A 26,484-nucleotide genomic window follows, 5' to 3' on the forward strand; every position below is an offset into this window, starting at 1 on the left:
GTGCAGAACTCCACAAAGATCGAATGCAGATTTTCTTTCGGAGAATAAGAGGTAGATGGAGACAAAGGGGGTAAAAAAGATGTGGATGTGAGGAACGTTTGATGTGTGGAGTATGAGACCCAAGGAATATTTTCAAAGGCAAGACCTCCGGGTACGCGTGGGCTATAACCTCAATAGACTCGCAGTAACCAGTCATCGGGTATTCAAAAGGTTTAGAGAATCATGATTGTCCCAAACCCCAAGCTGACTCTGTTCATGGTCTACTTACAGGTGCCGTCTTATATGTTGTATGCAACCCCTGTTCTGTTTATGTCAATATGCATCACGTGACTGGCCATACCGCAATATCAAGAGTATAACTCCGGTCCCTTTTCATCTGATCATCTTCATTGTACAAAGGCTCTAGTCCCTTTTCATCTGATGGGTTTCATTGTATAAAAGCTTCGGTCCTATTTTATCTGATGATTTTCTTTGTAATAAAAGTTTTAGTCCCATCTCATCTGATGATTTCATTGTACTAAATGTTTTAGTCCCATGTTTAATCACTTCGTGGCATCTAGTTCGAGCTGATACCTTGTACACCTTGTACAATGGGTGAAGATCCAAAGTACCTTGTGGATCTAATATAGTGACTAGGCCTATCTTTTCTGGTAGTTAAGAAGATAGACAAGACCGAACTATACCATACATGATCTACCCATTTACTGCATAGGAAAAAGAAAACACAATTCAATATTCAACGTGTTACCGCTCGTTCACTCCTGACAGATAGTCTTGAGCGATTCCTATATTCCTATCCACAAAACACTGTAGGCCTCCATTGCCCACCGACGCTCAAAGCAACACCGATATAGACCTAATTCCGAGCAAGTACGAGTAATTGATCACTGGGAATTCTTCAAATGACAGTAGTCGTAGCGTCTATAAACATCAAAGCCAAAGGTGTAGGCAGATATGTTGTCGCGGCGACGCCGAGCCGACACCTGCTTATGTCGGCGACAGCAACATCCACAAAGCCAGCCCATCGCGATCCTTAACCCCCCACCTCACGGTCTTCCATCCATATCACCTCTTCATCACGCATGTGCATCAACCACAATGAAGAAGTTCAAAAAAGCCCTTCATCGCATCCAAGCGAATGCTTCGGCAAAACGCGAGCGCCTCCGAGGAAAGTCTGCAGCCAAGCGTGAGCTTAACAAAGTGACCACTTCCGAAGTCCAGGCTTCCGAGGTCTTGTATGAATCTGCCCAAACCGAGAATGCAAGCTTGGAAGTCCAGGCTTCCGAGGTCTTGTATGAATCTGCCCAAACCGAGAATGTAGGCTTGGAAGTCCCCGGTCCAGCGGATTCTGCTATCCCGAATGAGCCCGACCAAGTCGTGGATCTAGTCCCGACATCCAAGGTGTCGTACATGTAGTAAGTTGATTCAAACTCATCGGTCGCAATGCCACCAACAAGTCCATTTCATCTGACAATGTTCCAGTTCCGATACCGCTCTCTTCTACAGCAGCTTTGTCGAGGGAAATTTCGTGGAAAGGCTCTGGTTGCAGTTTGGCACATGGGAATCGTTTGAGAATAGGTTCGTTGCAAATTTGAGAAGCTACCACCCGGATTATATGCCCGCGAACAGACGAAGCCCGTGTCCACTGGATTGGCTGCCGCTGGAGATCCGCGCGAAGATCTGGAAGTACGTTTTTGATGACTGCAACGAGGCAATCATTATCGGGAACGATAAAATTACTCCCAAGATACCGAGTTCCCTGAGATTTTTATCGTTCGACTGGATGCTAGAGATGTCGATTGCGTACATCAATGCGCTGAGCAATCGGACTCTGGTGGTGATGGATTTTCCCAGGCACGGCTACCTCACCCTCACCTGCCCAATCTTCCGAGAGCTCAGCTTGAACCGAATTCGAGCGATAAAATTCACGCTGGGCGACAATGAAATCGAGAAGGCAAGGAAGCGCACTTCTGATTTTATCAAGTTCATGTTAAATCACAAAAATTATGGATTCATGGCCGTCCGCACGGTGATTGTCGAGTTAAGAAGGAACTGGGAGAATGAGTTCTTCACCGAGAGCGATCTCGCCTATGTGTTGGTTTCTGGCGCATTCGTTGCAGTGGAAAGAGTTCGAATCCATGGACATATCACAGATGAGAAACTGAACCGTGTTCTGGAGCAAACCCGAAAGCTAGCGCAAACCCAAAAGCTAGCGCAAACCCAAAAGCTAGCGCAAACCTCGTACATTGCACAAGACTCGCAGGTTGCGGAAGACTGGCAGTTTGCGGAAGGCTCGCAGTTTGCAGAATACTGGCGGGTTGCGGAAGGCTTGCCGGTTGCAGAAGCCTCGTTCTGATGGCTGCCCCTTGTTCCGATGGCTGCCTTGTTCTCAGTCGAAGATCGGGCTATGATGGTTTCATAGGCATTGCAGAACCAGATCCACGATAGCAAAAAATGAATCTCTATCAGCAGTTGATTTTCCAAGTCCAAGGCCAACGAGGAGTAATCTCTTTTCACTAGGTGTTTTTGTTGCAATAGCCGTGGCTATCTGACGAGCAAGTAGTTGACCCGTTGTATCTTGTCCAGGCGAATAACCGCCTAGTAAGGTAGTGGTGGTTAAGCTTTTGAGGGGCAAAAGAGCATCATCGCCCTCAGCGAGGGTGTGCATGCCCTCAGTGCCTGGGTTCTGGTTCTCCATCGGTACATGTAACTATATACTATTAGCAATGTTGGATGATGCCAAATTGAAGATATAAATACCCAATGTGCCAATCGTCCCGCTTGTGAAATTGTGACCATGATTTTATCGCTAAAGCTCATTATCACCAGATCTGTTCGTACGCCATTGACTAACCCCGCAATCTGCTTAGTGGTAGCAGGAAATGGCAGGTTGAGGGAATCCTGCAGAGAGCTTGTATCAAAAGATTCAACCATGGTGATTTATAGTATTTATCTTTGTTAGAATACTTCAGTGAAGAGGAAGAGAACAAAATGCAGGGTTAACTAGGTGTATCGGAGGTCGTTATCCGTTGTCCGTTTGTAGGCGGTAGCTATTTACACCGCCTCGAGCCAAGTGGGCAATATCCCGACCGCCCTAATTTTTTTTTTGATGAAGAAACAGTTAGATCGCAGAGCTTGCAGAGCTTGCATCCTCAGTCAATTGTCTTATTTTCTCAGCCAGGCTGGCTGCAGTAATCCAATATGCCACCTAAATTTACACCACGTCTAAGAAAACAAAGACACCGGCAAAACCCTGACGGGGAGTCGGCTGATACCAATGTCGCACAGCTCCAGCCCGTCTCCAAGGACGAGAAAGAGGAACGGCGAAAGAAGCTGAAGGGAGAGCTAACAGAGCAGCATCCCCATATGTCCTCAAAGAAGCAGAAGCGTTTGGACAAATACATTGTATGTGGATAACCGCAATAGAAAGATATGGCTCTAACATCCCCACAGGAAAATAAACTCAAGAAGGAAGAAAACATCGAATTGTTGAAGAAGCTAGCGCAGTCATCTGTCGACACTTCATCTTTACAGAGTTCCCGAGATCTTTCTAAGCGCAAGCGACAGGATGACGACGTATCTGCACCGGCCGTTTCCGCGCCGAAACACAATGCTCCCGCGGACATCTCAGGATATGATACCGACGATTCGGACATTCACCTGAAAGTCTCCGATCCCACAACAGATCCCAACGAACAAAGGTTACGAGACGAAGCAGCTGCTGGAAGTGGACTTAAGCGACCATTAGAGCTAGGAGCTGATGGATTCCCTGTTCTAAAGAAGCGGAAGCGCGCACCGAAGAAGAAACCCGCAGCTGCACCAGTAAAAGCGGAGGTTGCATGGGAGGGCTTTGATTCGGGCGAGGAGGATGAAGATGAAGATGAAGACGATATGAGCGAAGGGTCCGAAAGTGATATTGAAGAGGGCTCTGAAGAGGAAGATACCTCGTCCTCCGAGGACATTTCGAGAGATGAGGATGAGGACTCTGAAGACTCTGAAGATTCAGAAGATTCAGAAGATTCAGAAGATGACGACGAAATGGACGAAGATAAGCCAACGCTCACGACTCGCCAATCGGCCTTCAAATCTTGGGCGGTACAACAGATCAACGAAGCCGCAGGCTTCCAACCCACTGAGGGAGCCGTGACCGAGGAAGAGCAGGTGTTCGACCCGTCTAAGTTGCCAGCAACCCACAATACCACCCAAGAAGAACCTCTCCCGCGGGAACTTCAGGTAACTCATGGCGATCCCAATCGTAAGGCCTACAGTGTTGCGGTTGACCGTACGGAGGAAATCCAAACTGCCCGTCTTGGACTCCCTGTCGTCGGCGAAGAACAGAAAATCATGGAGGCAATTCACAACAACTCAGTTGTCGTCATCTGGGGTGCTACTGGTAGTGGAAAGACAACCCAGCTTCCCCAGTTCCTCTTCGAATCCGGCTTCGGTTCTCCAGGCAGCCCTAACCCGGGTCTAATTGGTGTCACCCAGCCTCGCCGAGTCGCGGCTGTGAGTATGGCGAACCGTGTGTCTCAGGAGTTGGGTCAACATGCCGAGAAGGTTTCGTATCAAATCCGATTCGAGTCTACGGCATCGAAGAAGACAGCCATCAAGTTCATGACTGATGGTATCCTTCTACGAGAGATTGCAGATGACTTTGCCCTTCGCAAATACTCTATCATTCTTATTGACGAGGCTCACGAGCGCAGCGTCAACACTGATATCCTGATTGGAATGGTCAGTCGTATTGTGGGCCTGCGCAAGTCTTTAAGCGAGGAGGACCCGTCTGTCAAGCCTTTGAAGGTCGTCATCATGTCGGCTACTCTCCGTATTTCGGATTTCACTGAGAACCCAAGTCTTTTCCGCAATGGTGCACCCCCCTTGGTCCAAGCGGAGGGTCGCCAGTATCCCGTTGCAGTTCATTTCTCTCGCCGTACTCAGCGTGACTACGTTGAAGATGCGTTCCGCAAAGTTTCGCGCGGACACCGCAAACTACCTGCCGGTGGAATGCTTGTGTTCATGACTGGTCAGAACGAGATCCGGCAGCTTTCTAAGCGTCTGAAGCAGGCATTCAAACCTACTCAGCGGGAAGACACAACACAAGCAAAGGTGCAGCTGTCAGCTACCGAGGCTCCTTTGGAGGCAGAGGACCTTGAGTTAGGTGGCACCGAGATGGAAAACCCAGGACATGATGATTACGACAGTGATATGGAGATCACTGGACTAGATGATGCAGAGGAAGACGAAGGCTTCGAACTCGCTGAAGGCGAAGAGGCCATGGACTCGTCAACTCGCGTTCACGTCTTGCCTCTATACTCCCAACTTCCCACGAAAGAACAGATGAAGGTGTTTGAGGCGGCCCCAGAGAACTCCCGAGTGATCATCCTCGCAACCAACGTCGCTGAAACATCTCTTACCATCCCCGGTATCAAGTATGTCTTCGACTGCGGTCGCGCTAAGGAGAAGCAATTCGATCTCTTCACTGGAGTCCAAAGCTTCCAAGTCGGCTGGATCAGCAAAGCGAGCGCAAACCAGCGAGCTGGTCGAGCTGGTCGAACGGGACCTGGCCACTGTTACCGAATGTACTCCTCTGCAGTCTACGAAGGCGAGTTCGCCGAATACACCGACCCAGAGATCCTCCGCACGCCCATCGAAGGCGTCGTCCTCCAGATGAAGAGCATGGGTCTTCATAACGTGATCAACTTCCCATTCCCCACACCCCCAAGCCGCCAAGGTCTCGCAAAGGCAGAGAAACTCCTCAAGAATCTCGGCGCCCTCACAGCCGAAGGCCAGGTAACCCCCATCGGCCGTCGTCTATCAACATACCCCCTCTCCCCCGATTCAGCAAAATGCTCCACATCGGCCACCAACACGGCTGCATGCCGTACGTGATCGCCCTAGTGGCAGCCCTAGCCGTCGGCGACCTCTTCGTCCCAGAGAACCAACTCGACCCAAACCAACCCCTACCAACCACAGCCAAGAAGCAAGTCGACGACGACAGCGACAGCGACAGCGACAGACGAAAGGTCTACACAAACGCAGACCGTCTCGAAGACGACGAGCGCGAACAACGTAACAAAGCCTACGCGCGCGCCCAACGCCTCTTCAGCAAACACGACGACACCTCCGACGCTCTAAAATCCCTCTCTGCAATCTGCGCGTATGGCTACGCCTCCGACGGCGACGCCTTCAGTGAAAAAATGTTCCTCCGCGCAAAGGCCTTCAAAGAAGCAACCCAGCTCCGTCGCCAGCTGACCGACATCGTGCGCTCAAATAACCCAGGCCTAGTCCCCGCCTACGAAGCCCGTCTGCCAGAGCCCTCATCAAAGCAAATAAAGGCCCTGAAGCAGATCGTCACGGCAGGATTTATCGATCATGTCGCTATCCGTGCTGATCAGGCCCCTGTTCCACCGGAGAACCCGCGCGCTCCCCGTCGCGCCATTGACGTTCCTTACCTGACGCTCTTCCGTTCTCGGGATGGGAAGGGTGAGGATCTGCAGGAACGAGCTGTTTATGTGCATCCGTCTTCGTTGCTTGCTAAGCTCTCGCCGAAGGAAATGCCGAAGTATGTCACTTACTCGCATCTGCAACAATCTTCTGCTTCGCTGGTCTCGGACCAGGTTCCTAAGATTAGGATGTTCCCGCTTGTTGCGCCTAGTGGGTTGCAGCTCTCGGCGATTGCGCATGACACGCCGCTTATTGAGTACGGAAAGCCGATTGGAAAGGCTGATGCTATTGAGGGTGTGCCACCGCGCAGATCTTGCTGGGTTATTCCTTCTTTGGTGGGTGATGGGGGTAGTGTGGGCTGGCCGATGCCTGCTAAGAAGGTTGTGCAGAAGAAGGATCCTAAGGAGGGTTGGGTCATTGAAAAGTTTGTGGCATAGTATACTGGTTTTGGTGTATTATAGATGAGGTTATGATATCCAATTGTTCATTTCTTTGCATTCGAAAAAAAGATTGTACAGCCATAACATGGACAACAGTGAAATGAAATGAAAAACTTGTTCATGCAACCCTATGTCCATAATAATCCCACAAACCCATAACACCGATCAACACCATTACTCAAGAAGAAAGACAACCAGAGAAAAAAAAGAACGAGAAAGAAACAAGTCAAAGTCAAAACATAATCTAATCCCTCCTCTTCTCACGATAATCCCTCGAACTAGAAATCTCCCCAGTCTCCCGATCCTCCCTCAACCCAAAAGCCTTCCGCAACCTCTCCGTCTCCTCAATCTTCGCCTCAGCAAGCTCATGAACCTGGTAAGACTTAAGATTGCGTCTATCCCTCCCAGCCCCAGCCCCAGATCCAGACCCAGGGAAAGGCTTCTTGAAACCAGACTCTCCACGCTTCAAATCCTCCTCCAGCTCCGCCAGCAAACGCTGTCGAAGAGCATCACACTTCTCATCAATCTCCTCTTCACTAAGAAGCTTCTCTCCCTCATCGGCCTCGCCATCTTCCTCTTTCTTGGCTCCACTCTTCGCCTTCTTCTTCTTATCGTCTGCCTCGTCTTCAATCCGCTCGTTCTCTTCTTCCAGTCGCTCCCGCTCTTCCATCACCTTCACCTCGATCGCGCGCTTGCGGTCGTGCTCGAGAATCTGCTTATCCGGCATCCGCTGTTTGAATGGTCGGTCCATTGGTCCGCTGCCGTTTGCACCGCTGATCGGTGGGTAGGGGGCGCCGTAGCCTGTGTTGCGGGGCTTGAGGACCGCAGAGTTGCGCTGCACGTAGCCTGATGTGCCGCTGCCGCGCGGGGTTGTGAGGCCGACGTTGGAGGACATTTCTGTGGTTGTTGGTTGGTTGGTTTGCGTGGGGTTGAAAGTGTGGTTTTATTCAGGGGTTCTCAGGTGGAGAACTTTATGTGATTGTTGTGTCGGTGGTTATTGGAGAATTGTAGTTTGTGGTTTTGCGGGATGGAGAGAGCTCGGAGCTAGTCTGGATGCCGACTCTGGATGCAGGTTCTTTCGAGCTCGGATTAAGAGTTCAGAGATAACGGGTGGATTGCTCGATGCCGTGGGGTTCATCTGTTGACACGCAGAGAGACAATGCTGATCACAGTGTCAAGGAAGAAGTGGAAGTGCAGACTGGTTCGCTCCAACTCTATCAAAATGCGCCGCCTTATCGGCTATCACGGGACTAGCATCACGTGTGATATATGATTCTATATGGGTCACGTGATGCGACTACTTGAACGTTTTGAAATGTCTTTGTAGAAGATTAACCATCCAAGTGGTCACTATGCACTACTGGGCTTTATCTTAGGCTCTAGAACTGGATACACCGAAGATACTACGGTATTTGAACGAAATGGTACAAATCTACATCATTCTTAGCAAAATTAAAGTCAAGTCATAATGCATTGATAATACAGCCAGTAGCAAGAGGAAGAGAAGAATAAGGAAACCACGACATTATCAACACGGCATGACAACCCGGAAACAGGCAAGCACGAAGTCCGAAATCGCCGGCAACTATAACAAGGTCCCGAACGAGTAGAATCATCGGACATGCTGACCGAGAAGCACAGAAGCAAGAACACCTTTGATAAGAACACCTTGATGCAAAAGGAAAGCCGTGGAGCTCGGGATCAGGAATCATAGCCTTAACTCGAAATATGTTGACTTGGCCAGAGAAGGAAAAGAAATCTGTAAAAGAAATAAAAAGTGGTAGGTGGTTCTGGGTAGATCACGCGGATGCCATGGGCACAAGGTAACTGCTGTGCAAAGTGGTTGAATTGATTCTTTTCCTCGTATTTTCTGTTGGATCCGAATGTGAATGTGGAAGGTCCGGGACTCCATGCTATGGCATATGCGCTCGGAAAATCATGAAGAGCGAAAAGATGAAATCCGTTCCCCCCTTTCCGAGCCGATTGCCGATATTTTTCCCCCATCACAACCGCCCTTAACCCCGTGACAAAATGAAAAGAAATGGAAAGAAGTGAAAGAACAAAGACGCCGGAACCGTATCGATTCTCGGACCTGGATCTCGTAGCGAGAAGCATTGACAATGATTCACAAACACAATCGTGAGAATAAATGAACATGTCAAGAAAGAAACAAAAACAAATAAGGTAAGATAAGAAATAAGTCGGCAGTCCGAGATCGAGATCGAGATCAACACAAGAAAAGAAATAGTAAAAATAAAGACATTCCAGGCCCTCATTGTTGCGCCGTCAAAGCCATGATCAAGTAGGGGAGAATCACATAGACGTTGGTAACATATATCCCGCCTGATTCCCCTGTATGTATACGCCCGGTATTAGATAGAGAACAAGAAGTCACTCGGCTCAGATCAAATCAGGATTAGAAAGATTATGTTGGGCGAGCAAGATAAAGTGTGCAACGAATTAGTGAGCACTAGTGACGTCGACCGGGACGGTAACACCGGTGTTGCCTGTCTCGGGACTCGAAACCGAGGTCACAGTGCTCTTAGCGAGGCCTTTCGACTCGAGGGTGGGATCGACGGTGGTCTGGGCATCCGTCGGGGGAGGAGTGGGTGGTGCGTTACCCATGAAAGGGGCCCGGGGCTGTTCACTGGGGATTGAGCGCTTGGCGGGCTGCGGAGAGGATTTGTGTGAGTGAGGGGGAGTGGTCGAGGTGGCATGAGAGAGAGCGCCAGTCGCAGGAGAGTTGGGGTCAAAGATGAGCTTCTCGATAGCGACAATCTGCTTGCCATAGCTGAACTTCTTCAGCTGGCTGAGAAGGGGCTTGATCTGGTCGATGAGGGCTTCACGCTCGGCATCTTTCAATTGGCCCAGCACTTTCTCTGCTGGGGGTTAGTATAGTACACAACGAGTGATGCGGGTTGAACTTACGAATCACATAGTTGCCATACTGGTCACGCATGAGACCAAGGAGAGGGCTCTCGCCGCGGTCGTTGGTGGAGGTTAGGGTGCTGATGATGTGGATACGCTCATGTTCTGCGCCGAACTCAATGCTCTTCTCAACCACGTTGCTAGCAAACTTGTGCTTGGAGTAAGCAAGGAGCTGCCCCATAACAATGTCGATCATGCGAGTTCGGTCCTTCTCGTCACCGTTCTCAATAACATGTTGGATGACATAGTTGCCGAACTGGTCAGGAATCAGATTGGAAGTGCAGGCATGGAGCTCAGCCAGAATCGACTGGCGATCGACCTCTTCGCAGTGCTCAAGCATTCTCTGAATGACACGGCAGCCGTAAGGATGGGCGGCTAGTCTGTTGACCTGGCCGCGGAAAGCATTGATGATGAACTGCACATATTGCGAAGGAACACGCTCGATGGCCTTCTGGATGACGTGGTTACCATTCTGATCACGAACACACTTGAGGACGTGGTTCTCCAGCTCCTTGACCATCGCAGCTTGCTGGTCAGTCAGGATGTGCTCGAGGGCCTTCTGGACCACTCGACATCCATACATCTGGGTCGACAGAGCCAAGACATGGCCGCGCATCTGGTTGGCAAGAATCTTCTTCTGGGTCTGGTTGCCATGCTCGAACAATTTCTGAACGACGTAGTTGCCGAAGACATCAGTCATCAACTGAAGACAGTTGGGCTGGATCTCTCGGAACACCTGTTCCTTCTCGTCGCTGTTGGCGGTCTCAAGTTTCTGTTGAATGAAGCGAGAACCGTGCTGGTCCCCACTGAACTCAACTACATGGTTGTAGATGTCCTTCAGCTCGTAGCGCTTGTTTCCCTTGCTGTTGGCCCTGAACTCTTCTAGGAGGGGGCTGCGGACAACCTGGGTAGGATCGTGCTCGCGCTGGGTGCGCGAGACCAGAGCAGCGGCACCCAGCCCACCAAGATGGCCCACTGGGTAAAATCCGGAGAGAGCATTCAAACGAGAAGCTTGGTAAGCTTGGAAATCGTAAGAGGGCGGGTACTGCATCCGCCAGGAACCTTGGGCAAGCTCCTGCTCCTGGAAGTTGCGGAGCCTGCGCTCAAAGGCTGCCACTTGGCTTTCATTTGCGCCTGTGTTGCGGTACTGAGCGGCGGCTCCGTCAACACCGGGGTAAATGGGGCTATCCATGCGGGCATAGTCTGAAGGCGAGATGGAGCCGGTGTTCGCAGCTCTGGATCGTGTCTGGTAAGCAAGATGCATCTCCTGTGCAGCCTCTGCGGTGTATCCAAGGGCCTGGTAAGTGTCATCATTGTTCTGGTACTTTCCGCGTTGGAAGGTGCCATCGAAAGATGCATGGGGCACGAACGAGGGTCGCTGAGCCGCTTGGGAGCCGTAGTTGCCTTCGTTGAGCTGTAGCTTGTTAAATCCGGCATTGAGGTCCACCGAGCCACCGCTGTAGCGGCCATCGATGCTGTGATTGTCGGAGTACAAAGAAGGATGAGCGGAGTGAGCGGGGCGCTGGGTAGTGTAAGAAGCTGAGTTGTGAGAGGCGTGCGATAGTCCACTGCGACCCTGGGGCGGAGACATATGCTCGGCAATTCCAGACCCCAATGAGGTCATGCCCATCGTGGCACCCATGCCATCTCCGCTTGCACCATCAAGAGGGTTCGCGAAGCCAGGCTTGACAGGGAAGTTCGCTCCCACAGGGCTGCCACCGAGACCAGTGGTGTTCATCTGACGTCGACCAGCAAAGCCACCGAAGGTGAGACCTTCTCCGGACGGGGACACCCCCTCCGACGCAGCGTTAAGGTAAGGCCGGTGGCTTGCGGTAGCAGCAGAGGTGTTGATGCCAGTGGTGCGGGGGAGAGCGAAGTAAGAGTTATCACTAGTTTCATTGAGAGCAGGAGCACTGCGGTCATTTGCCCGAGTCTGGGTGGGGGATGTGCCGAGGCCTCTGTTCTGGAAGGAGGGGTTGGTGTTGACAGTGCTCCATGGCAGGTTGGCACGTCCCGACCAGCCGTCTGACTCCGAAGTAGAGAGCAGCGAACCCGAACCCGACTTTCCTTCGAATGCAGTCTCGCTGAGGTGTTGCTCTACAAACTGCATCAGCATAACCCTAGTCGTAATGGATGTGCGACAACTTACCATCACCGAATCCTCCTAGGTTGGAATCGCCCCAGATGTTGTTCTTCCAGCTAGCCTTACTAGCACCGAAACCCTTGCCGACACTGTTGCCTTGTGAGCCGCGGTTGCGGTCGTTCATCCCGGATGAACTCATGTTGGAAGCCCGGTTGGATCGTGCCTTGGATTCGTTGTTATTATCATCATTCCATTGATCGACATCCATGGTGCCACTCACGTTGTGTACGCTGGTTGTATTTGCGGCCATCGTAGAAGCCATCCCAGGAAATTTCCGATCGGCGAAACAGTAATTCGATATGTACTCGAACGGCGACGATTATTTGTAGGTGGTTCGGAGTGTTGTCTCGTGGTAATAAATCACAGAGCTGAGACGATCGGCCGATGCTGTGTCGACTAGTATTTGCAAACGGGCACCAGGCACCAGAGACGGCGTACACGAAGGAATATAAGACTGCGATGAGAAGAGGCCCTTGTTAGCAGGGTTTGGGCCATCTTGGGAAACGTTGCATCGGAATGGCAGATCTGGAGAAAGGTACAAGGGCCCTAGGGTACTCAAGTGTATGAAAGGGAAGGCTCACCAAAGGAGGGGATAGAAGGGATCACAAGAAAGAGCGAAAGGGAAGAAAACTAGTGTTTGTCTTCTGTATTGCTCAACGGCGAACCCAGGACATGTACAGATTATACAGGAGCGAAAGAGGAAGGGAGACGGAAGGGAGGAAGAGCGATGAGCTCTGAATGAGGCGAGAAATGCTGAGGGTGGCAGGAAGGTCGATCGAGCCTGACAGTGCTAGAAGATGCAAGGTGACAAAGAATTGGAACGATTATTATCACCCTTTCGTTTGCTGCAGCTGTGGGGTTGCAAGTTTGGTAGCCGAAGTGTTCAGAATTGAGGAGGCGCCGCAACGTTACTCTGCTCCGTGCATGCTCCAAGAATCTCCCAGTTTGCAGATCGTCCTCATGTGCCTTATAGAGAGGCGATCCCCGAGAATGGTAATCAGAACGTTGGGGGACCCTAGATTGATTGGCGTAGGCAAGGGGTTTTGGATGTCTGAGGGGGAAGATTTTCGAGTAGCGAACTAAGAGAGGATAATGGAATGCGCTCGCGCAAGAAGGATGAGAATCCGGGATTCAGTGGATCGATGGAAGGGAATGTGGACGAGAGACAAGGCACGGCATTAATGTAGTCCAGCTGTCACACAGGCGCCAGCATGACAGCCCAAGGGTTTTATTTTTTTTTGTGTGTGGCTGTTTCTTGGGGAGTGGGTTGATGGTGAGGCGGTGATGGAAGGAGAAAAAGGAAAGGTCAAAAAAAAGAGGAGACGGTTGAAATAATAAGGAAGACAATTAAAAAAAAAAAAAAAGAGTCACACGAAAAAAAAGAAGAAGGGGAAAAGAAAAGAAAAAAAAGAACAGAACAGAGAGTCAATTGGATAGATAACAAGAAGAAAGATGATTTCTCTGGCAGATCAGCCGCTGTATTGCCGCGTAATACCATAACCATGTGAACAGGTCGATCCTAGTTAGGAGATGGTGGTACTTCAATTTAGGTTAGAGTTTAGTAGTAAATCCAAGTATCTTTTCAGCCATTTGTTTATGGCGCACGTATCTGATCGTCACCGCGATCTAACTCCCGGCGCTTCTTTTTTAGCCTGGCCCCATCTCTTTGTCTTGTTTTTACATCGTGATATTGTATATATTATGATATAGTTATATGATATATATGATATATATGATCTATTATGTATACTAGTATATCATTATGTATCCATATTTCTATTGAACTGGATTTCTATTACATATTGTATTGCAATTCTATTCCTCCATAACACTCAGTTCTCTACACTGCCATATTAGGTAACTAGTCGCATCATCTCCCATGGTCCAGCTTAATACATCAACAAATTGTCCCTGGAACAGTACCGAATGGTCCATGGACTAAGGGTGAACGAGCAAACATGAAATCACCATTGGAGAGATTTAACACATCGGTTAAAAGTTCCTATCCACTCCATTATAGAGCTGCCTGGCAGCTGTGTTGACCGTGGAACCCTTTGTTGTATATAGACAAAATATACTCCCGAATGGAGCCGGTGCCCAACAAAAAGAAGAAGCTTTCTCACTAAAAAGAATCAGGAAAGAGCAATTCATCTGGGCAGCTTCAAAGTTGATGTTCCTCTAAATGAAGGTAATGAAGCTTTCCTATAATGCTCGGCAACCGCTTATCTTGATTATTGAAGGTTTTCTGGAGGTCCGATCGGGCCCACTAAGCCCCTCCCACTTTAGTCTTAACCACAAAGTAAGGTACACTCTATATACACCTATACCCTATATTGTATATCGGGATATTATCATACTTAGATCTCAATTTGATATTCTTTAAACGTCTCATATAACATCCGGTTGAACCCGGAAACATTCTTGACAGAAAAAGCCAAGGACCGCCTTTCTAACTGTGGATTACCTGCCGATTACCTGCCATTCCAGGATTGGCAAGGCGTCTCTCGTTGGCTTACTTTCTCCGCCTAGTCAGGAACTCAATGGGAGTGGGGGATTTGTTTCGTCCTTCTTCTGTTTGGACTGTTTTTTTTTCTTTTCCTTTTCCTTTTTTTTTTTTTTTTCATTTATGTTCTGTCTGTTTTTCAATCGTGTGGCCGTGCGCTGGTATTGGTATTGGGTTCCAATCCCTTGATTCTTAACTCTCAATAGATCAATGATCACGGCAAACCCCAACTGCGAGCTATGCAATAGTCTCGCGCGCGACCATCGATAGAAGTACGCTTCGGGCCTTGAGGGGTCCCAGATCCAGAAGAATTATCTGCGAAAAAAATGGTTCTCGGCTGAGTAGACTTCTGTAGACTCGGCCAGCCCCTTGCTTCGGCGCATCGTCACACTGACCCTTGGATGAATCTGTGGGTAAAGTGTGATATGCAGCCTGTTAAACGATGAGACCCAAATGCTCATTGTCCGGGTCAGAAACCCATAGAAAACAAACCTAGGGGAGAGAGAAAGGAAAGCAAAAAAAAAAAAAGCGGTCATCATCGAGCATGTGCTGGTGAACATTTGCCGTCAACGTTGGAGTGTCCAGTCATCGCGGTGTAATCCCATCCGGCGAGATTGGAAAAAGGCCGAGACATTGACTGGAAAAGGGAGAGTCTGACAAGGATACTCACCTTTGGATCCTTACACAGGGGTTGCACAGGTCAAGTGTCAGGTCATCACTCGCAGAAACCTTCCCCGGATCTGATCGCTGAGAGGCATTGCCTGCCTTGCGTCCAACTCCTCTAGGCTTAGACACACTTAATGGTCCCGAGCGCAGTTCCTGCTGGCTTGCGGAGAGACTATAAGGCTTTGGCCATGTTACCAGATTCCGGGTATGGGTTTGCTTTTCCTCTGATGATCGTCCTTTCCCGGGTTTGTGAGGTGTCGAATGTGTGTTGGCGGCCCCTGACCGCATTATAAAAGGTGCAGAGTCCATCCACTACGACCTACGCCAGGGTAGCGTAGGACATGTCAGTCGGTACAATGGACAAATTTTGATACCGACGTAGTGTTTAGTTGTGTTGTTGATCTCGAGTGTCAGGTCTTGGCGGTGTCAACCGAAGGCCGAGATGGGATTTGTTGTAGAGCATCAAAATCCCTACTAAAGCATCGACATGAGACGTCCAGCTTTTTGATTAATAAGCTATTTCTGTCATCTGGAGCAAGTGACTTCCGCGGTTAGCTTCAACTGATATCCCCAAGCCCGGTATGTACTTCCATTGATGCCTCATGTGTCAGTACGCTAGTCAGAGGCCCACGCATAAGAACTTAAAGTACAGATCAGATTATATTTTGCAAATCAACATACAATATACAATATTTGTTGGGGTACAAAATCTCGAGCACAGAAGCCGCGGGCAGTTGCCCCAAGATCATCCATAGCACATATATATAATGAAGAAATAGCTCTCCTGGCACCATCCTACCAGTCACTTATGCAGAAAGAAGACGAAAGACCACACCATGTACTTGGGTGTGGCTGAGCACTTTATTTGTGGCACTGGGACCGCGTGCCCTTGTACTGGTTGTCCCCGGTGTGGCGGCAAAATTCATGCAAGAAGGATACATGCAGTTCCGGCGATTGATACATCCGACATGTGGCAAACGATAACTAGCTACATTAATCTTGCAATTAGTTATATGAGTAATTCCTCTGGCTTTTGTTGTTGGTTATAGCCATGGGCGACTTCTTTGGATATGGCTTGTTCAGCTGCGAGATATATATTCAGCATGTGATCACTTTTTACATATGGCCCCCTTGGCAGACATCCGAGTTTGACACATTACTTTATTTGGAAAAAGTCCAATAGGAATGAACTTAGATATTAATTATAGTAGTAATTTCAGGTTTGAAGCAATCCAAACAAAAGATGTACAACATATCAAGTCATGGTCGATCTTGAGTGCCCCAGTGTTATATATTTCAACAATCAAGTCAACTTCACTCACTCATAAACTCATATGATACAATAACTCAACTGTTTCAAAGTCAAGAAATTGTTTTGTTCCTTACATCTTTTGTTTATTCCCAACAAACATGGTTGTTGTTTACTTGTACTAGCAGTTGTGTTTGGCTGACGCGTACTAGGGCTTTGTTTATATGTCTTGAAGATCAGGTGCATGAGATCTAATCTCCCTCTATGGATTTTTGAAACACTCATTTCCTCCAGTTTTGCACGAGTATCGGCCTTGAGAGAGCACAAATCGTGCCACTATGTACCCCAATTAGGCTTCATTGATTTGTACTGTCAACCCAAATTCGAGTGATTCATGCTTATGTGACCAGACTAAGCGCCGGCCATGATTGCTTTATCTTTACAAGACATGGATTTAAGATCATGATGTAAATATATAACTATACTACCCCGGATGTACAACATACTACTTCATAAGATTTACGCGAGTTATGAGCGTGGGCCTCAGGGGAACCAAAATAAACAGGGCATAGTTCGGTGGAGCCGCCTAACGAATGAGAGGGCGTAAATTACCCCCAGAGGGCCCGTTCTCCAGGCACTGAAAGGTTGTGATTGGTTGACTCCTGTGGCCAAGAGGCCCCGAGCAACGCCTTAGGAACAGGGCTAATCTACAAACAGCTTAGCTCTACACTAACAATAGCAAAGCCGTTCTAGGCTTACAACCCTTCTCCTCTTCTCCCCTTCCTCCCTTTTCTGTTTTCCCTTCATTCTCACCCATCCCCTCCATTCTTTTCCTTTACAGGTGCCAGCTTCACTCTTTCAGCGGCTCACCTTGTCCATTCTTTCTTTAACTTACTCACTCTCGTTTTCGATTCTTCGCTTTTTTTTCCCGCCACGATCCCGTGACCGATAAATTGCACGCACATTCCATCGCGCTTCACTGTTTACTTCCCCGGATTGATTCCGTGACCTTCCTTGGAATCCGAACTCGACGATCACATACATATCTGTCGATTTCCGTTCACCAACTTCTCTAACTCGGTATCGAAAGACCAACCGTCGACAACCGACAATCAACAACCAACAAGATGAATAACCTATTCCCCCGCATCGTGGCTCGCGATGACAGCGACAGCGGACTCTCCAACGCCATGATCGACCTACTCATCGCCCTCCTTGTTCTCGTCCTGCTCTCCCTTGCTCTGGTCGGTGGTCTGCTCGTCCTCCGCCGCAAGCGTCAGTCTCGGAACCAAAACTTGCTCCCAGTCCACAATGGAGAGTCCCCCAACAGACGCCGCCTAACCATTTCCACGAATAAAGCCGACTCCGTGCTTGTCTATGACGAGAAACGCAGCCTCATGGAGAACTCCGACAGCCCTCCACCTAGCCCTGTGCCCGAGATCCGCATTACCTTCCCAGAGGAAGAAGACGCCAGTGGCAAGCGTACCTCTGGCCGCATGGTCGTTGTCCGGATCAGTGACGCGGGTAGCATCGGCTTGGAGCCCTGCCACGAGGAGCTCCCGCCCTACCAAAGCACTGACACCGGTCGCTTCCAGTCCCTTGACATTGAGCGGATGGGTGGATTGAAGGAGAAAGAGGAGACGAAGACATACCATTAAAGGCGTGTTATCAAACCAACTCCCCCAATTGAACCGACCGCGTATATCGCCCGCATAGCGCTCAATTTACCTTGAACCTTCGACGACTTCTCAAAACATGACGAGTACCCTGGCGACCATCCTTTTTTTCGATTCTATCTCTTACATACCCTTCCTTCCCCGATTTGGCCTACGTGGCTTGCACATACCCTTCAGTTTCCGTCTTGGTCTCACCAAGGCACATTGTCGGAATATCCGGTTTCTGGACAGACTCATGGGTACCCTACATTGCTTGGATTCCAAGATTCATCGAAGCTGAATCGTTCATAGCGAGGGCCTGCCGATTTTTTCCCCTCTATTTGCTTTCTGGCGTTTTATTTCTTAAGTTTGGTGCCTCATGTCTCTTTCGTCCCTGCTACGTTCCTAGGGTCCGATATACATGTGACAGTATTCCTGCTTTTGACTTTCTCTTCTTCTTCCCCCTTTATGGGGTCCTATTTTTATGCTTTAGGGACCCCTCTATTTTACTTCCTTTCTCATGTGCCTTTTTTTACCCGGTACTCGGCAGCTGGATAATGTATGTACTTAGTCCTCCTATGTTTCGCCGTATTCAGGCAAATCTGAAATCTATCCTTTTCCCGGAAGTCTTTTTATCTTTTTCTATATGTATATAACCATTGTAGTGGGTGTACTATGTATGTACTTGATTTTCACTAGTTACCACTTCTTGACTTTCCCCTTTTTGTTTTAGTGCTCCGGCGTTGCCGCATCCGCCTTTCGCTCACTAAACCCCTGATGATCCAAGGTTTATGGATCTGCTTAGCATAGCCAGCCCAAAGAGACCACATGCCTGAAAAGGACCATGTCGTTGCCCACTCTTCCTCTTGAGATGATACTGCTGGAGATACCATGCTACAGTTCGAATCAAGATATTGTTCCTCTCCCTCAAAGCAGGACTAAGTGCTAAACATGCTCATGCAGAAAACTGAAGCTAATACGATACGATACGCAAGGAGGGAGAAGAAACCCCCCCCCGGATTATGATTTCTAGCAAGGTTCTAAATTAGAGACTCTATAGAGACTGGAAAACCCGTGGTAACGACTATAAAGAGGATTATGTGATTTGTAAATAGGAAGTGTTCTCATATTAGGGCTTCTCAGCTCGCCATGTCTGGCAAGGCTTGGCTTTCCTGATCCGTTTAGTGCTCTCCTTCTCGGCGCTTTCCCCTTGGAACCTTCGACTCTTGGAAGGTTCAAGATTGCCCACTTAGGCAGGTGCCCTGGAGGTGCTCATGTATTATATAAGCACCCAGGTACCCACCGATTGCCAAATTGAGGGATGTCCAGGTGAATCATCCCAGTAAAGCCAAACCTACTAACATATCCAAGGTTGGTATAAGGCAACATTCGAGTCAACTGAATCCTTAATTCATTATTCGCCATGATCGCCATCGGAATGGAAGGTTCCGCCAACAAGGTGGCATCATCCTACACCCCACAGATGGTAGCACACCCCAGGTCCTCGCGAATGTTCGACACACCTACAATGCCCCACCTGGTGAGGGCTTCCTACCTAAGGATACGGTACGTCATCACCGGGCATAGGTTGTCAAGATGGTGAAGGCAGCTCTTCAAGAGGCATCCTTGTCACCGCAAGATGTGGACTGTATCTGCTTCACTAAAGGCCCTGGGATGGGTGCCCCGCTGCAGAGCATAGCTATTGCCGCACGGATGATGAGTCTGCTTTGGGACAAGCCATTGATTGCAGTGAATCACTGTGTTGGACGTACGTCTTTAATCCCTCGAAGAATCATCGAGTATCTTACTGGAATATTTGTGATGTCGTTGAATGTGCGAAGTGGCTTATATACTTTGGCGATTTTCTAGATATCGTAATGGGCCGCCCGATTACCGGCGCTGAGAATCCCGTCGTCTTATATGTCTCCCATATGTAGTCAAGGGAATGGACTGTTCATTCTCTGGAACCCTAGGTACGATTGATGCGCTAGCTGTGTCTCTTGGGTTGAATAAAGCAGAGCAAACCGATCAGAATCCTGGTGATCAACCTACTTGGGCTGATCTCTACTTCTCTCTACAGGAGACGGTGTACGCGATCCTGGTTGAGATCACCGAGCGTGCAATGGCGCATATCGGCTCTAAGTAGGTGCTTATTGTCGGCGGCGTGGGGTCTAATGAGCGACTACAGGAGATAATGGGGATCATGGCGCGGGATCGGGGCGGCTCTGTTTTTGCGACAGATGAGCGATATTACATCGATAACGGAATCATGATTGCCCAGGCGGGGATGATAACGTATAAAACGGGCTTCCGCACCCCACTGAAGGAATCTACCTACACCCAACGATTCCGGACAGACGAGGTATTTGTGGGTTGGCGAGACTAAAGAGACCGAGGTAGTGCTTCGCGTCCGAAACAAAGCGTAAGGCCAAGAGCTTAGAGATGAACAAAAAGCAACGATAGCCCCTATTTTTCTCAAATGCTGCGACTTTTATCATATTATCATGAGACTTTCAATTCAATAACCTGCGTATAAGCCCGGGCATTGATGAGGAAAACCCGTAAGGATTTTATAGCCCTGGAGGAACTTCTGCGGCGTATCCGCAGCCGGCCAATGAGAAACGCCGATGCCGAGTTCCCTAACCCGTGTGTTCCGCGACTGTCACGAATTATTATCTTTTCTCAAATAGCTTCCCCCTCCCCTTAATTGGGCTTTGTACACATCCCTTCTTCGAATGATGTGCATGTTATAGTTTCTTGATACATAGGGAAGCCGTTCGACAGAGCGCAGAAAGGGGTACAAGACCTCCGCAATCTCCTCCGCCCCGCCTATACTTTTTCTCCGACTTCGATGGATCTTGCTTGAACCGGTTAAATCGGCTCAGTTGTGCTTGCCCTCGGCTTCCCTGCACCTGAAAAACACACTATCGTTCGCGGTCCCTTTGGTGTCCCTTCGGCCTCCAGTACCCAGACCCGCGACCTGGCGCACCAGCTACCTCCGACCTCGACCTGAGACCGTACGATAGACCTTGGAAATGGTAGTCACACCACCTGCAGGGACTATGGGGACTAGTCCAAACCCTAACGGCCCTAAAAGCGGTCTTTCAGCTGCCACCCCTCGCAGCTCCGATCAATCCGCTAGTGCCCAGTCCAAACGGAAGCAAGCTGGTTTGTTGGATAAGAAAGCGCTGGAGCTGGAGGATGAGTTCAGGACCAAGCATTTTGGTGTGATGGGTGTTTTGGCGTGGATATTGTGAGTGGTTCCTTTTCAAGTCTAGCAGAGCTCAAGGTTTAAGGCTCGCTGTCAGCTTGAGGCGTCGAAAGGTCAATTTGAACTGACGCTGGATAAATGACAGACTCTTGCATGTAGCCGGTATTTATCTGTTCACAAAAGGATTTCTCCTGACGCGAATGGTTCTCGAGAACAAATCATCATGCGACGTACTACCTTTCGAAGACATTTTGACCCAACCACACACTGCAGCTCTGGGGAGTAAACAGCAGAAAGGCTGCTGGCACGAGAAAACCTTTGACAAGGCTGTTGTCATAATAATCGATGCCCTTCGCTATGACTTCACTGTGCCATTCGCCTCGAAGGGAGAGAGTGATACAGTCCACCTCTTCCACAACAACATCCCGATCCTCTACGAGACCGCAGTTGAAAACCCCACCAACGCCTTCCTCCTACCATTCATCGCGGATCCCCCGACAACCACTCTGAACCGTCTGAAGGGCCTGACTACCGGAACCCTGCCCACCTTCCTGGAAGCAGGCTCCAACTTCGCCGGAACCGCCATCGATGAGGACAATCTTGTCGCACAGTTGCATAGCGCCGGGAAGAACCTGGTTCACCTCGGCGATGATACCTGGCAATCGCTGTTCCCGGGTTACTTTGATACCAATCTCACGCATGCGTATGACTCGTTCAACGTCTGGGACTTGCACACCGTCGACAATGGCGTCAATGACCATCTCTTCCCGCTCCTCCGCCCGGAGAACAGCGAGAAATGGGATGTTATCTTTGGCCATTATCTCGGCGTAGATCATGCAGGTCATAGATATGGTCCTAACCATGCTGCCATGGCATCCAAACTTCAGGAAATGGACCGTGTCATTCGGGATATCATTGCTGCGCTAGATGATGAGACTCTTCTGGTCGTCATGGGAGATCACGGTATGGACATTAAGGGCGACCACGGTGGCGAGTCTGATGATGAGGTTGAGGCCGCGTTGTGGATGTACTCTAAGCGTGGCATCTTCGGGCGCACAAGCAAGGATACGCTTCTCCCGCCTCAATTCGCGCGGGACAGATTCGTTCCTCAGATCGACCTCGTTCCGACGCTGTCTTTGCTCCTTGGAATGCCTATCCCATTCAACAACCTGGGCTCGCCCATTGAAGAGGTTTTCTCTGGCCCACGTGGGAACAACTGGGCAAACCTGGCGACTGTCAACCGGTTGACTGCAGCCCAGGTCAAGAGATATCAGCACCAATATGCGCTTGCTAGAGGTGCTGGTGATGATGAAGAGTCAGCTTTGTTTTGGACTGCTGCAGAAGAGGAGTGGAAGTCTGCTTCCAAGGGCTTCTCGTCCAAGTCGACCGCTGCTCGCGCTAGCAATGAACTCTACCGCAAGTACCAGCGTCACACTCTTGATATCTGCCGTGGATTGTGGGCTCGATTCGATGTCCCAAGCATGATCCAAGGTGTTGTGATTCTCTTTACTAGTATTGTATTGTTGATCATCTATGCCCGAGGCTTGAAGACAGACCGAACACAACTCACGTCTCGTCTGCTGGAATTCGCAAGCGTGGGTGCTAGCGTGGGTGCCGTGGCCGGTTCTGTATTGGGATTGACTGGCTTGACCGAGACTTCTATAGTCGATGGAGCCGTGCTACTGACTGCTGCTGGAAGCATCCTTGGTGCCACGCCGGCTCTTATCAAGAAGCCTGCGAGCCTGAACCTTCCTCTTCCGAACGGCATGTGGGGATGGCTTGCGCTTTTCTTTACCGTTTCTCAGTCTATTGGATTTGCTTCGAACTCATACACTATCTGGGAAGATGAAATTCTTCTGTTCTTCCTCACTACATTCGGCGTGTGCGCGGGTATCTCGTCCATGCGACAGAAGCAGACCACGGACCGGGTACTGGGTGTGTACCACTCCGTTCTCTTTGTGATCCTAGGCCGAATCGCATCTTTCTCCCGCCTCTGCCGTGAAGAACAGATGCCCTTCTGCCGCTCCACATACTATGCTTCATCGACTTCTTCCACCTCCGCCCCCTGGCAACTTGCCATTCCTTTCCTGGTCACCCTCTTCCTGCCTAGTGTTGTACGATCCTTCTACGCCGGCTCCAAGTCCTACGAAGGCGCCGCATCACTATGGATCGGCTCTGCTTTCCGCTTCGGTCTCTTCGTCACCTCCCTATTCTGGATCCTCGAAGGCGCCGACGACGGCGAGTGGCTACCTGTAAGCAAGGAATCACTCAAGTTCATCCGGGTCTTCCTAGCCCAGTTCGTCCTCGCTCTCGCGTTCGCAGCAGGCACAGCAGCATACTTATACTGCAAGCCCTGCGTCAGCATCAACGTGAGCAAACCCACCGAAGATCCTAACAGCCCACCGGCCCCTATAGTCGCTGGCCAGCAACAAGGCCCACGAACAACAGTCACAATCCTCGGCTTCGGCAACGTCTACGGAACCCACTTCTGCTTCATACTCATCAATTTCGCCCTCGCCATCATCCTCATGCAGAAGCCCATGGGCCAAGGCGCCATCGCCCTCCTTCTCTGGCAAATCCTCTCTCTCCTCGAAATCCTCGACACCAACAACCTAACATTGTCAAACTCCTCCATCGGCCCCGTCATCCTCGGTGTACTGGGTTCTTTCTACTTCTTCAAAACAGGCCACCAGGCCACCCTCTCCAGCATCCAGTGGGAAACAGCCTTCATCCCCCTCACCTCAATCCAATACCCCTGGTCCCCACTACTCGTGATCCTCAATACCTTCGGCGCACAGATCCTCGCCGCCATCGCCGTCCCCCTCACCGTCCTCTGGAAACGTCCCCTCCAGACCCACGACCGTGTTCCAGCTTCAAACCCAAACAAGAACCCAGCCACACGCATCCTCTCCGATGTCGTACAGGCCGCTGGAACACATATCCTCTACTTGGCGACTATTAATCTCGCCACGACCATGTGGGCCGGCCATCTCCGTCGCCATCTCATGCTATACCGTATCTTCAGCCCTCGCTTCATGATGGGCTCCGTGGTGTTGGCTGTTGTCGATGTTGTCTTGATGGTCGTTGCTGTTGGTGGTGTGCGCTGGAGTACTCTCAGTGTTGGTGAGATATTTGGTTGGTGATGATGGTGTTTTGGAACGGAATTATGGGCTGGTGAATACATATAAGTTCCAATCTCAATTGGACTCGGAAATTGTACGCTTGGATATGTGCAATTTTTCCGCCGGATCTCTCTTTCCATCTGTTAAGCATTATAACCTTCTTTTCCTACGGCTACGGCTACGGGCTTGTACACAACAAAACTCTTGCATCTTTGCCTTTCTTTGCATTGCCTGGCTCTTGCACTCGCACATGTACTCTACATCACATTTCTCTGTTTTCTTTTTCCTATTTCCTTTTGGTTCGACTATCTGTGGTGGCATCCCAGGCAATTGATATTGTAAAAAGTGTCGTTCGACCCTTCCTAGCCATCTAAGTATCCAAAATCAGGGATTTAGGCTTTAGCCGTTCTAGTGTCATGTCATGCACTATATATATATCGGAGCCTGGACAATCTGAGCGTAATGCTCAGATATAATGGTCTTTTGGCCTAGTGTGTAACTCGCCAGTCCAGGGGCAGGGCCCCAGGATATGTATGCTCGTGGGCTTCCGGGTATTCGCCCGGACATTTTTCTTCTTTGTAGAGAACACCCCGGAAGAAATGGGACCAGACACATCCCAAGTTGGCTCAAATGGGACATACATAAGAAAAGGAAAAAGAAAAAGAAAAACACTTGCGATAAGTTGGAATTGGTGGTTCTTTCGCTTTCATACTCGGTGCCTCACGATCAAGAAAACTCGAAAGAAAAGAAGAGAATGGAAAAAAGTACCATTTATCAACTGCCATCGACAGCCGATATATAGATAAAATCCAATATCAAGTAACTAATCTACAGGAAAAGAAACCCGGAGAAAGCCGCAAGGGCAGACAAGAAACCCAAGCTACCAGCGCCCAAGTTCGAAGCAGCGTTAAAAGCCGGCGACGCGGAGGGGGAGCTAGAACTAGAAGAAACCGAGCCAGAGGCAGAGGTAGAGCCCGACGGCATGGCAGCAGAGATAAGGCGTCTAGTAAGATCGGGATAGTTAGACACAACGCTAACAGACAAAACAAGATATAAAAGCTTACCCCGAAGTCGTAGGCGAAGTCGTCTTCGAAGTCGTCGAGGCAGTGGAGTTAGTCGAAGAAGTCGAGTTAACAGAACCGGTGAACTTGATACTCTCATAAGAACCAGTCCGGTCAGACCAGGTATAAGACTCGGCCGGGTTGTAGTTGACGATAGTGACGTCCTTGATATACATGGTGAAAGGAACTTTGCTGTAATCTGTCTCGCCACCGGCCCATTCGATCGTACCCTTCGCATTGGATGGGTCGCCGCCGGCCCAGATCCCAAGACGCACGTTCATGGGGGTCTGGGGGTATCTGGATCCGGATTTGGCGTCGTTGAAGGATAGAGTGCGGAGGACTTTTCCGTCAACGGACCAGGTGGTGGCTTCTTTGGTCCAGACGACTTTGTAGGTGTGGAATGTCTCCTGGGGTGCCGAGGTAGGGTGCCAGATTGCGCGGTCGTAGGTCGTGGTATCTCCCTTTCCGAAGTAGTTTGATTCGATTTCGGTCGTGTCGCTGCCAACGGCTTCCTGATTTAGGCATTGAGGTTAGATGTAAGAAATGGAGTGGTGGATGAGTATGATAAGTTACCCAGTCGATCTCGTCGAGATCATCCGACTCCAGCACGATGCTGCTGACGATGCCAGTGCCTGGGGCTGCTTTCATGGTGACGGAGACTTCACCGAAGAAGATGTAGAAGTCTGTCTGGATGGTGGGTGCCTCACCCTGCTTGTTGACTGTGAACTCGGCGCCGTTTGGGCCCGTCTTGACGTTGCCGGCAGTAGTAGTCCACTTATCTAGACCCGAGCTCTGGGTGAAGTCGAAAGTGTGTCTGGACTCGGTTGTGCCAGGATTGGCCGGGCAAGTTTCTATAAAATATCAGAGGGATGTTTTGTTTTAGATTGTTGAGTACAACTTATGAGATATACTTTTCATTGGATTGCAGTCAGTGTACGTTTGACCTGAGACCAGAGTCGCAGCGGCCAAGCCTGCAGCGGCATACTTCAAGTAGCACAGCATTTGAGATATCAGATTGGTATAAGGATGGTAATATGTATGATACGATATGAGAATGAATAG

General features: G+C 49.6%; 11 protein-coding genes across 11 annotated transcripts; 6 read left to right on the plus strand and 5 right to left on the minus strand.

Annotated features, from left to right (window-relative positions):
- Positions 1-1,098: 1,098 nt before the first annotated feature.
- Positions 1,099-2,356, plus strand: N7516_007465 (uncharacterized protein; the record flags this gene model as incomplete). Its single annotated transcript, XM_057220185.1, has 2 exons — positions 1,099-1,415; positions 1,483-2,356. 2 exons carry the CDS (start codon positions 1,099-1,101, stop codon positions 2,354-2,356), a joined length of 1,191 nt encoding a protein of 396 aa, XP_057074276.1.
- A 60-nt stretch (positions 2,357-2,416) lies between these two features.
- On the minus strand, positions 2,417-2,934 carry N7516_007466 (uncharacterized protein; the record flags this gene model as incomplete). The annotated part of the gene is made up of 2 exons (XM_057220186.1): positions 2,417-2,710; positions 2,761-2,934. The coding sequence occupies 2 exons, from the start codon at positions 2,932-2,934 to the stop codon at positions 2,417-2,419; spliced, it is 468 nt and encodes a 155-aa protein (XP_057074277.1).
- Positions 2,935-3,201: 267 nt separating this feature from the next.
- N7516_007467 (ATP-dependent RNA helicase ECM16) lies at positions 3,202-6,881 on the plus strand (the record flags this gene model as incomplete). The annotated part of the gene is made up of 3 exons (XM_057220187.1): positions 3,202-3,405; positions 3,454-5,881; positions 5,935-6,881. 3 exons carry the CDS (start codon positions 3,202-3,204, stop codon positions 6,879-6,881), a joined length of 3,579 nt encoding a protein of 1,192 aa, XP_057074278.1.
- A 247-nt stretch (positions 6,882-7,128) lies between these two features.
- On the minus strand, positions 7,129-7,779 carry cwc21 (U2-type spliceosomal complex subunit CWC21; the record flags this gene model as incomplete). Its single annotated transcript, XM_057220188.1, has 1 exon — positions 7,129-7,779. The coding sequence occupies one exon, from the start codon at positions 7,777-7,779 to the stop codon at positions 7,129-7,131; it is 651 nt and encodes a 216-aa protein (XP_057074279.1).
- Positions 7,780-9,344: 1,565 nt separating this feature from the next.
- N7516_007469 (mRNA-binding protein PUF3) lies at positions 9,345-12,205 on the minus strand (the record flags this gene model as incomplete). Its single annotated transcript, XM_057220189.1, has 4 exons — positions 9,345-9,763; positions 9,813-11,909; positions 11,962-12,118; positions 12,176-12,205. 4 exons carry the CDS (start codon positions 12,203-12,205, stop codon positions 9,345-9,347), a joined length of 2,703 nt encoding a protein of 900 aa, XP_057074280.1.
- Positions 12,206-14,993: 2,788 nt separating this feature from the next.
- On the minus strand, positions 14,994-15,412 carry N7516_007470 (uncharacterized protein; the record flags this gene model as incomplete). The annotated part of the gene is made up of 2 exons (XM_057220190.1): positions 14,994-15,095; positions 15,143-15,412. The coding sequence occupies 2 exons, from the start codon at positions 15,410-15,412 to the stop codon at positions 14,994-14,996; spliced, it is 372 nt and encodes a 123-aa protein (XP_057074281.1).
- A 2,088-nt stretch (positions 15,413-17,500) lies between these two features.
- Positions 17,501-18,031, plus strand: N7516_007471 (uncharacterized protein; the record flags this gene model as incomplete). The annotated part of the gene is made up of 1 exon (XM_057220191.1): positions 17,501-18,031. One exon carries the CDS (start codon positions 17,501-17,503, stop codon positions 18,029-18,031), a length of 531 nt encoding a protein of 176 aa, XP_057074282.1.
- A 1,420-nt stretch (positions 18,032-19,451) lies between these two features.
- On the plus strand, positions 19,452-20,174 carry N7516_007472 (uncharacterized protein; the record flags this gene model as incomplete). The annotated part of the gene is given in 4 exon segments (XM_057220192.1): positions 19,452-19,514; positions 19,529-19,594; positions 19,616-19,796; positions 19,966-20,174. 4 exon segments carry the CDS (start codon positions 19,452-19,454, stop codon positions 20,172-20,174), a joined length of 519 nt encoding a protein of 172 aa, XP_057074283.1.
- Positions 20,175-20,231: 57 nt separating this feature from the next.
- On the plus strand, positions 20,232-20,414 carry N7516_007473 (uncharacterized protein; the record flags this gene model as incomplete). The annotated part of the gene is made up of 1 exon (XM_057220193.1): positions 20,232-20,414. One exon carries the CDS (start codon positions 20,232-20,234, stop codon positions 20,412-20,414), a length of 183 nt encoding a protein of 60 aa, XP_057074284.1.
- A 649-nt stretch (positions 20,415-21,063) lies between these two features.
- N7516_007474 (mannose-ethanolamine phosphotransferase GPI13) lies at positions 21,064-24,382 on the plus strand (the record flags this gene model as incomplete). The annotated part of the gene is made up of 2 exons (XM_057220194.1): positions 21,064-21,281; positions 21,385-24,382. The coding sequence occupies 2 exons, from the start codon at positions 21,064-21,066 to the stop codon at positions 24,380-24,382; spliced, it is 3,216 nt and encodes a 1,071-aa protein (XP_057074285.1).
- An 807-nt stretch (positions 24,383-25,189) lies between these two features.
- N7516_007475 (glycoside hydrolase family 16 protein) lies at positions 25,190-26,424 on the minus strand (the record flags this gene model as incomplete). The annotated part of the gene is made up of 4 exons (XM_057220195.1): positions 25,190-25,364; positions 25,426-25,934; positions 25,996-26,273; positions 26,334-26,424. The coding sequence occupies 4 exons, from the start codon at positions 26,422-26,424 to the stop codon at positions 25,190-25,192; spliced, it is 1,053 nt and encodes a 350-aa protein (XP_057074286.1).
- Between the last annotated feature and the right edge of the window lie 60 nt (positions 26,425-26,484).

The sequence above is a fragment of the Penicillium verrucosum genome (genome assembly GCF_028828655.1).
Source record: "Penicillium verrucosum strain IBT 35672 chromosome Unknown utg000002l_segment0_segment0, whole genome shotgun sequence".
NCBI lineage: Eukaryota > Fungi > Ascomycota > Eurotiomycetes > Eurotiales > Aspergillaceae > Penicillium > Penicillium verrucosum.